The 10,756-nt window shown below is 43.3% G+C and overlaps 1 protein-coding gene across 17 annotated transcripts in view; it reads right to left on the bottom strand.

Moving 5' to 3' along the window:
• ANO10 (anoctamin 10) overlaps positions 1 to 10,756 on the bottom strand; it is a 216,486-nt gene that overhangs the window by 49,943 nt on the left and 155,787 nt on the right. For 14 of the 17 annotated variants that reach the window (XM_055557885.1, XM_055557878.1, XM_055557880.1 and 11 more), the window contains exon 12: positions 5,603 to 5,719. In XM_055557885.1, the coding sequence (XP_055413860.1) occupies positions 5,603 to 5,719 (117 nt within the window). Of the gene's footprint in view, positions 1 to 643; positions 934 to 1,434; positions 1,545 to 5,602; positions 5,720 to 10,756 lie in introns of those variants that run through there. The other 3 variants (XM_055557874.1, XM_055557882.1, XM_055557879.1) reach the window with 3 other exon arrangements.

A 10,756-nucleotide genomic window follows, 5' to 3' on the forward strand; every position in this document is an offset into this window, starting at 1 on the left:
TCACTCCTGGTTTGCCCAGTGAGTCAGGGCACCCAAGCCTGAGGTGGTCCTCCTCCGTCACCAAACTCATCTCCCTGCCACTGCCCTGCTTCACATGGGTGTGTCACACTGTGTCACTGCTGCCTCACTCTGCCCGTGTGTGCAAGGGCCATCTGTGGAGACTCCGAAACGGGGGGTCAACCCACTTGCCCTGAAGCTGCACGAGGCTGTGAGACAAACTCCGGACATGGGAGAGAGGGAGAAGCCAGCTCAGAGGGTCTGCTGGAACTGTGGACTTCAGTTTACCTTTAGGTCGCTTGGGCTCAGGAAGCTGGGGCCGACTCGGCGCCCAGGGAAATGGACCATCCCCTCCCCAACGATGGAGGCTTCGGCACCAACTGCCTCCATAACTGGCTCCTCAGCAGCCAATTCTTTATCTGGATTCAATATTTCCTTCTGAACGACACGTTGGCAGACCAACACGTGATTACATACTCAATTGTCAGATACTTTAACATCCTCATTCCTCACTGTGAAACTCCTAACTTTCCATTAAGAATGCAGATCTCATTACCACACCTTGAGAGCACAAATAGGCAAGGAAAGGGAAGTTCAGAAGCTCCTGGGAAACGTCAGAAATGGCTTAAAAACACGCAACCCTAGAAAACAAAAATGTTACTTTATGCAGGCTGGCCCAACCGGCCAGCTGGTCAAAGTCTCACATCTGGTTAGAACCCTGGAGGGCCATAATTCACATCGTGGCATCTTCTTCAAGTCCTTATTTGTTCTTTCAACTGATTTCTGAGGCTGTTTTCTTTCTCAGAGGCTCCACTGGACCAGCTCCCGGGCTTTCCGTGGGCGCGTGGCTCCTGAGAGGGCGGTCTGCCCAGAAGGATGACTGTACTGAGGATGCTGTGTCCTTGTGCTCCAGGCCAGCCAGGGAGCAAATGGTACCTGGATAAGACTCCTTTCTATTTTTAACTGGATCTTAAAAATTACTGAGAGTTGAATACATCAATTTGAAAAGAAATAAAAGGGCATCACTAGGCTGATATTTACTGTCTAGAATTCTCTGTAAAGGTCTCACCGACTGAAGTCTAATCATTTCAAGATGCCCTTTGCAAAGCAAACAATTTTATTTTCCCCAGTTTGCCTCTCACCTTCAAGTATAGCTCATTTGCTTATGTATTTAGAAATGCCACAGTTTCCTATCTGATGCTGAGAAAAGAACTGCTCTGGGTACCCTTGTTCTCCATGCGCACTCCCCCACTCCCCGCGGCCCCTGCCCCGTGAGCTAGAGGAACAGCCAGGTCCATAGAGCACAGTGGGTCCCCCAGTGGGTCCACACCTCCCGCGCTGGAATCACTTGGGTGTTCACTAAAACATGCACGTTTCTGGCCCACGAGTCCAGCCTTTTATTTTATTAAACAAAAATCTGAGGTGTGAATATGCTACCTGACTTATTCCTGGGGCAGAACCTGACTCAGAATTTGCTCCTTCTCAGCATTCACCTGGCGGTACTTGGGATCCAGATTTGCTGGGGGCTGGGGTTGAGGAGAAGGTTCCTGGAGAAAAAGGAAGGGTCTTTTAAATGTAGGTAATCTGGGTCCACCTTAGACTTAGGGGAACAGAATCTTCATGGTGTGGTGCCTAAAAATATGTTTTTTGTTTTTTTTTTTTTGGCTGCACCACACAGCTTTCGGGACCTTAGTTATCCTACCAGGGGCTGAACCCTAGGCAGTGAAAGCTTGGAGTCCTAAGCACTGGACCACCACAGAATTCCTAACACATGCGTTTTTGAAAGTTTTACTTTCAAGATGTACAGCCCAATGTAAGAACTTTCCAGGGCTTCCCTGGTGGCTTAGTGGTAAAGAATCCGCCTGCCAATGCAGGAGACACAGGTTTGATCCCTGATCCATGTAGACCCCCCCTTCTACAGAGCAATGAAGCCCGCGTGCCACAACTATTGAGCCCGTGCTCCAGAATCTGAGAGCCGCAGCTGCTGAGCCCACACGCGGCAACTACTGAAGCCCATGCACCCTAGCGTCCATGCTCCACAACAAGAGAAGCGGCTGGAATGAGAAGCCTGCACACTACAATTACAGAGCAGGCCCCGCTCTCCGCAACTGGAGAAAAGTCCGTGCAGCAAGAAAGACCTAGCACAGCCAAAAATAAAATAAATAAAATTACACGTAAAAAAAGAACTGTCCAATGACTTAAATTTCTCAATCACGTTTTGTCCATAAAATGGAAATGGAATTGAAAAGTAGCAATTCAAATATAAATTAAACACAATATAATAATTATTCATGAATGACCTTTCCTATTGACAAGTCTGTTGTCAATTTCTGGTCACTTGACAGTGAAAGAGTCTGGCGACTGGCTCGGCATTAATGAGATTTATTCTTAAAAATGTTTTCCATAACTCCACTTCTGATCAGGGCCCAACTGACCAGAAGTTGTGGCAGAAGCCCTCCTCTCTGCCTTTAGTCCACGGCAACAGCCCAGTGAGGTGAAGCTCCACTTGTTTACAAAGCACACAGGTAAACATCGGAGTGAAAAAGAAAAAGAAAAACTCTATATCCTAGAAATGACATCAGTTGGGCAAGTAAACTAAAGACATGCCACTGAATTAGAGTTTTTGAAAAGCACAAAATGGGTGACCTTCCACACCTATGACCTTCCAGAACCTCCGCACAGTGAGACTAAAGAGGAAACATGATGAAAATCTTTGTCTCCAACTGGCAGCAGCGTGAGCTTAGTGACCCAGGCAGCGGTGTCAACCACACAGCAAAGCCCTGGGCCAGAAGGAGACAAGAGAGCAAGAGAGGACCTTCTGCCCAGGTTGTACTCTGGATGGTTTTTAGTCTCAGATTATAATTTTAATGAAAACCAGCAGGGGTGGGAGGTCGGGAGAAGGATGCTTTTCCTGGGTTTGCAGTCCGGGCCCTAGGAAACCACAAGTACTCAACATGACTCCCTCCCTACTTGGATCCAAGACACTGGAGCTGCATCTGCACAGATTATGTCACCTTCAGGGCAAGCAGAACACCCTCTATGGAGGCATTTGATACATATACTGAGTCAACAGGCCTCCCAGGTGGCGCAGTGGTAAAGAATCCATCCTGCCAACGCAGGAGACGCAGGAGATGCGGGTTCAATCCCTCGGTCAGAAAGATCCCAAAGGACAGAGGAGCCTGGGGCTACAATCAATGGGACTGCAAAGAGTTGGACACAACTGAGCACGTGTGCACACACACACACAGAGTCAACACCTCCTGGATATCTCTGTTCCACCAGAGACTTAACAGTAAAATCAACACCAAAATCACATTTTCCTAGGGATGTTAATCAGAGAATCATGTCTATGGTCCTCTGGAGAAAAGGCCTCAGAGAGGCTTAAAATCACTTACAGGTTTTCATCTTTTAAAAAAATAGACAACTTTAGGTTAATGTTTCACTTCTCAATGAAGATGAGAGTAAACCAAACTCATCTTTGACTTTGGACTTTGCTTCACTGTCAGCTAGGTAGTATCTGAAGGTGAATCCAGGAGCCGAGAGGACTGGGGACATTACTTAGTCACATCCATAGTAAACACTAATATCCATCAATCCCTCCAAAGCAAATATGACAAATCTGAAGTAGGACTTTCAGGTAAATATGTTTAGTAACATGAGACGTGCTAGTCATCTCCAGCATTGAGAAAGACCCTTTGCTTTTTAGAACAAATTCATGGCAGGGTGAAATCCTAAGTGAGAGGAGAAGAAAGCTTAACTAACATGAAATAAGACCTCCTTGACCTGGAGGAAAGGTGTGTACACAGCCAGCCTGCCCCAGTCTATGAAACTTCACTAGAAATGGAATCAGTGGAGAAACCTGATTTACCAAAACTCTTCCACAGACAATGCTGTTCAATTAAAACAATTTCTGCTTACATCACCCCTAAAAGTTTTGAATGCCAAATGCCCTCCCATACAATTTTAAGCTGACATCTAATATTTCATCATAAATTAAAATAGCTGCAAAATATATTTTCTAGCATACTGTGAATATTGACATTTTAAAAGTAAATTCTAAGGTCACTCTTTTAAAGGTATCCAAGAAATGCTTAACATTATAGTGATGTGATATCCACCACCATCCATTCAAGAGACACAAATATACTCCTAATGATAAGTAAAAATTTTGTTTTTCCTTTTCTCCTTCCTTGAAGTACTATTTTCTTTCTACTTCTTCCAAAGAATCTTAGCCTAATCAAATATTTTTTTGCTTGAAAGTCTTTATCAATCACTTTTTAATACTTTGCTGTAATAATTTTATGCACAAAATGGAAACTTAAGAAGATTTTAAAATTTCCTATGAACAGAAGTCTCAAGATAAATATTTAAAGTTTCTTCTGGTCTGACTTATCATTACAATTATTATTAGCCAACCCTCAGCATGAGAGAAAATAATAGCAAATGAAACAACTGACCAAGGATTAATCTCCAAAATATATAAGTAGCTCATTTGGCTCAATACCAGAAAAACAAACAACCCAATCAAAAAGTGGGCAGAAGGCTGAAACAAACATTTCTCCAAAGAAGACATACAGATGGCTAATAGACACATGAAAAGGTGTTCAACATTGCTCGTTATTAGAGAAATGCAAGTCAAAACTACAATTAAGTATTATTACCTCACACGGGTCAGAATGGCCATCATTGAAAAATCTACAAACAATAAATTGTGGAAAGGGTATGGAGAAAAGGGAACCCTCTTGCACTGCTGGTGGGAATGCAAAATGATACAGCCACTATGGAAGACGGTATGGAGATTCCTTAAAAACTAGGAATGAAACTACCACACGACCCAACAATCCCACTGCTGGGCATATACCCTGAGAAAACCACAGCTGAAAAGGACACATGTACCCCAGTGTTCACAGCGGCACTACTCACAATAGCTAGGAATGGAAGCAACCTGGACACCCATCAACAAGTGAATGGATAAAGAAGTTGAGGTACATACACACAATGGAGTCTCACTTAGCCATCAAAAAGAATGAAATAATGCCACTCGCAGCAACATGGATTGACCTGGAGATTATCATTCTGAGTGAAGTAAGTGAGACAAAGACAAATATCATGTGCTATCACTTGTATGTGTAATCTAAAAAAAAAAAATGACGCAAGTGAACTTATTTGTAAAAATGAGAAACAGACTCATAACCATAGAAAACAAACTTACGGTTCCCAAAGGGGAAAGGTATGGGGGAGGGGTAAATAGGGAGTCTGGGGCTGAAATATATTCATTACTATATCTGAAATACCTAACCAACAAGGACTATACTGCGTAGCAAGGGAAGTGTGCTCACTATTCTGTAAGAACTTAAAGAATTTGAGAAAGAACAGATGCATGTGTGTGTATAACTGAATCACTTTGCTGTGTGCCTGAAACAAATGCAATTGTTAGTCAACTATATCCAAATACAAATGAAAGAAAATAAACTGGAATCTTCTATACTTACTTAAACTGGTTAACTTCAAGGCTGCAGGAAGTGCTGAGCCGCAATTCTCCGATTTATGTCTCCTGGCATTTGCTAAAGAAATACATTCTTATTCTCAGGATAGCTGCCCTTACCTGCTGCTTGAGCGCCTCCAAAGATTCAAATTCCAATCTGGCCAGTTTCATCTGGATATGCCGTGGCTTATCAGGTATGGCAAATGCAAGGATGAACTTCAAAGCCAGGAGCATGTGCTGCAAAGAAGAAAGAGCACACGTTGCCGGGACACACTGGACCATGTGGGCAAGGAGACAAATTAGCACCTAAACACTGTGATCCTGTTTATTAATCTTGGGTCACTTCTAACTAATGGCCTGTGATGAATCACAGATCAACCAGGTCCATAACTTATATTTAATTCACCCTACTGTGGCCACTTAATCATTACTGACTTACTTTGCTTTCTTCTTTTAAAATCAGTTATTCCCTTAAAATGATACCATATGCTAGGCTCAATGAAAAATGAAGTTTGTTCTAAAAAGTCTACCACAAAATGCATTCTTATACTTGTGTCTTAATTCCCAGTGTATTTAGGGTGCCACACATGCAGTCACACGTTCCTCTCTGTGTAACCACACCCTCCACTGTGCTGTGCTTCAGGCTGAGTTACATGGAACATGCATATGCCTTAAACAGCAGGGGCCTTGAGTCCTCTGCTTCCCCAGCAGTGTCTGCTGCAGTGTCTTTCATGAAATGACAATCAATAAGTATTGATGAGCTGACTGACTAATGTACTACCTTATGCTGCAGGCTCCATATATTGTGAGGCAGAATACAGACAGGTAGAGTATGTCCTCTCCCTTTATAACACGGGAAACTTAGAACCTGGCTATTTTATTTCTCTTCTCTACCAACGCCATATAGAGGTTCTCTAAAATAATCATATAAGGTTTGTGATTATGCTTCTTTCTCTGCAGAAATAAGCCAGCAGGGACCACCTCGTCTGCTAAGTCTGCTGCTCAGACGTGCAGCCTCGACTCAAGTGTTTCTCTAATGCTGCCATCGTCTTGTGACCCAGGGCCAACACCCACAGAAACCTGAATGATTGTAAGAATAAAGTTGCCTCTTTGATGATGGCATGAATTAGTAAATATCAAAGGCTATAAAATAAAAATTCAACGTAGGTATTAGGCATGAAGAAAATCAGTGAAGGAGAGAGAACAGCCTCTAAGATATGTTGCACTGAATAATTAGCAGAAAAGACAGTTTAAAAAAAATAAGTGATTTCTTTACTGTGATATTTTCAAATGAGGGATGAAGGATAAATAACATGTGGATATCTCCTGGGAGAAGCATGAACTAATGGAGGAAATCAGCATCACGCCAGAACAAGCAATTATTCAATACAAAGACTTGAAAACCGGCAGAAGCCCAGGGCAGGCCGGGGACTGCCTGGCATTAACAGGAGGTCTGGAGTGGACTAGGGAAGGGTAGTCTTCTCTGAAATGTGACTGTCATGACCAAAGAAGGCATTGGAAGATACTGACTAGGTGTCTGGAATGTGAAAACAAGGAAATAAAACAGATGACATCATGTGTTGCAATTCTGAACCAAGTGAATTAACAGGAACCTGGATATAATCTACAAATAAGAAATGAATAATTCAGAAAGAGCTATACTGTGTCATTATTTCATTCCACTGGACTACTGAGATATAATTTTATATAAGACTTAACCTCTTTAGCAGAAGAATTAAGACAGGAAATCGCCTTTATTTTTTATAAATGGCGTGGTGTGCCCTCAGGTTGCCAGAGCCCCACCATGATCCAGGCATGGGCCCAGCTCCATTTCTCCTAACAAGTCTGTCCCCATTTTCTCTTCTTTGGAGTCTCAGTAGGAATTACTGAGAAAGAAGACCCTGCCAAGGTTTTCCCTGGCACACAGGGGACTTGTGAGATGTGTCAACTCTTCTTTGGGAACCAGGACCAGCTACTGGGAGACCAGGAAAGGCTGCCACAGACCTTGGTCCTCATGGTTTCCATATGCTGCTGCTAAGTTGCTTCAGTCATGTCCAACCCTGTGCGACCCCATAGACGGCAGCCCACCAGGCGTCCCTGGGATTCTCCAGGCAAGAAGACTGGAGTGGGTTGCCATTTCCTTCTCCAATGCATGAAAGTGATAAATGAAAGTGAAGTCGCTCAGTCATGTCCGACTCTTAGTGACCCCATGGACTGCAGCCTACCAGGCTCCTCTGCCCATGGGACTTTCCAGGCAAGAGTACTGGAGTTGGCTGCCATTGCCTTCTCTGGGTTTCCATATGAAATGTCCATAAAACTCTCTTGAATTGAAAAGAACTTGATACTGATTAGACAATACTAGTTAAAACAGGAGGTCATTTTAACATGGTTAACACACTTACATAGCAACAACCTTTGGGGTTCTCTATAGTGAACCACTCAAAGGAGAAAGGGAAAGATATACTCATCTGAATGCAGAGTTCCAAAGAATAGCAAGGAGAGATAAGACAGCTTTCTTAAATGAACAATGCAAGGAGAGATAAGAAAGCCTTCCTAAGTGAAAAATGCAGAGAAACAGAGGGAAACAATAGAATGGGAAAGACTAAAGATCTCTTCAGGAAAATTAGGGATACCAAGGGAGCATTTCATGTAAAGATGGGCACAATAAAGTACAGAAATGGTATGGACCTAGCAGAAGCAGAAGAGCTGAAGAAGAGGTGGCAAGAATACACAGAAGATCTGTACAAAAAAGGTCTTAATGACTCGGATAAACATGATGGTGTGGTCATTCACCTAGAGCCAAACGTTCTGGAGCATGAAGTCAAGTGGGCCTTAGAAAGTATTACTACAAACAAAGCTAGTGGAGATGATGGAATTTCAGTTCAGCTATTTCAAATCCTAAAAGATGATGCTGTGAAAGTGCTGCACTCAGTGTGTCAGCAAATTTGGAAACCTCAGCAGTGGCCACAGGACTGGAAAAGGTCAGTTTTCATTACAAGCCCAAAGAAGCGCCATGCCAAAGAATGTTCAAACTACTGCACAATTTCACTCCTTTCACATGCTAGCAACATAATGTTCAAAATCCTTCAAGCTACGCTTCAGCATGTCCTATCTTTTTGTCTTTTCATACTGTAAAGCTATGACCAACCTAGACAGCATATTCAAAAGCAGAGACATTACTTTGCCAACAAAGGTCCATCTAGTCAGAGCTATGGTTCTTCCAGTGGTCATGTATGGATATGAGAGTTGGACTATAAAGAAAGCTGAGCACCGAAGAATTGATGCTTTTGAACTGCAGTGTTGGAGAAGACTCTTTATAGTCTCTTGGACTGAAAGGAGATCCAACCAGTCCATCCTAAGGGAAATAAGTCCTGAATATTTATTGGAAGGACCTATGCTGAACCAATACTTTGGCCACCTGACGTGAAGAATTGACTCATTGGAAAAGACCCTGATGCTGGAAAAGATTGAAGGCAGAGGAGAAGGGGATGACAGAGGAGGAGATGGTTGGATGGCATCACTGACTCAATGGACATGAGTCTGAGTAAGCTCTGGGAGTTGATGATGGACAGGGAGGCCTGGAGTGCTGCAGTCCATGGGGTCACAAAGAGTCGGAATGAACTGAACTAAGGCTTCAACAGTACATGAACTGAGAACTTCCAGATGTACAAGCTGGATTTTGAAAAGGCAGAGGAATTAGAGATCAAACTGCCCACGTCTGTTGGATCATAGAAAAATCAAGAAAATTTCAGAAAAATATCTACTTCTGCTTCACTGACTAAGCTAAAGCTTTGACTGTATGAATCACAACAAACTGTAGACAGTTCTGAAAGAGATGAGAATACCAGACCACCTTACCTGCCTCCTGGGAAACCTGTATGCAGGTCAAGACGCAACAGTTAGAACCGGACATGGCACACAGGACCGGTTCAAAATTGGGAAATGAGTATGTCAAGGTTGTATATTGTCATTTTGCTTATTTAACTGATATGTAGAATTCATGATGTGAAATTCCAGGCTGGATGAATTATAAGCAGGAATCAAGATTGCTGGGAGAAATATTAATAACCTCAGATATGCAGATGACACCACCTTAATGGCAGAAAGCGAAGAGGAACCAAAGAGCCTCAATGAAAGTGAAAGAGGAGAGTGAAAAAGGTGGCTTAAAACTCAACTCAAAAAATTAAGATCATGGCATCTGGTCCCTTCACTTCATGGCATAGAGATAGGGTAAAAATGGAAAGAGTAACAGACTTTATTTTTTTGGACCCCCAAAATCACTATGAACTGTGACTGCAGCCATGAAATTAAGAGATGCTTGCTCCTTGAAAGAAGAGCTATGACAAACCTAGACAGCATATTAAAAGCAGAGACATCACTTTGCTGACAAAGGTCCATATAGTCAAAGCTATGGTTTTTCCAGAAGTCATGTATGGATGTGAGAGTAGGGCAGTAAAGAAGGCTGAACACCAAAGATTTGCTGCTTTTGAACTGTGGTGCTGGAGAAAGCTCTTGAGAGTCCCTTGGACTGCAAGGAGATCCAACCAGTCAATCCTAAAGGAATTCAACCCTGAATATTCATTGGAAGGGCAGATGCTGAAGCTCCAGTACTTTGGCCACCTGATGTGAAGAGCCGACTCACTTGAAAAGACCCTGATGCTGGGAAAGACTGAAGGCAGGAGCAGAGGGCAGCAGAGGATGACATGGTTGGATGGAATCACAGACTCAATGGCCATGAGTTTGAGCAAACTCCGGGAGTTGGTGATGGACAGGGAAGCCTAGTGTGCTGCAGTCCATGGGGTCGCAAAGAGTCGGACACGACTGAGCAGCTGAACAACAACTCTACAGTGTACTTTCCTAAAAATACCCTATTAGAAAAATGCTTTTAAAAGCCCATATGCAGAGAAATCATTTTCTTTAGAATTATATTTTCAGCATAGGTTCCCAGTAGACCTACTTATTTCAAGCTTTTAACTTCCCACTGAACAGCTCTGGGGTCACGCTCTTGAAGAGCCTCCACAAGCCACACAGCCGAGCGTTCTTCACTGGCCCCGGCACCACTGAAAGCCAACAAGGAGGCAGCCCTGGGTGCATTCCCTCTGTTCACAACTAAGTGTCCTTAACTCTGCAGCAAAAGAGAAGATGTCTGGCTCCCAGTCTAGGTGGGGAGATGAGTAAAGACAGGCCACCATGTTGCCAGGTGGGAGTATTACTGCTGGGTCTACACTGGGACCAGGGGCACTTAGACCAGCAGGAATCCCAACTTTCACTAGG

This window comes from Bubalus kerabau, chromosome 20 (genome assembly GCF_029407905.1).
Source record: "Bubalus kerabau isolate K-KA32 ecotype Philippines breed swamp buffalo chromosome 20, PCC_UOA_SB_1v2, whole genome shotgun sequence".
NCBI classification, from domain to species: Eukaryota; Metazoa; Chordata; class Mammalia; order Artiodactyla; family Bovidae; genus Bubalus; species Bubalus kerabau.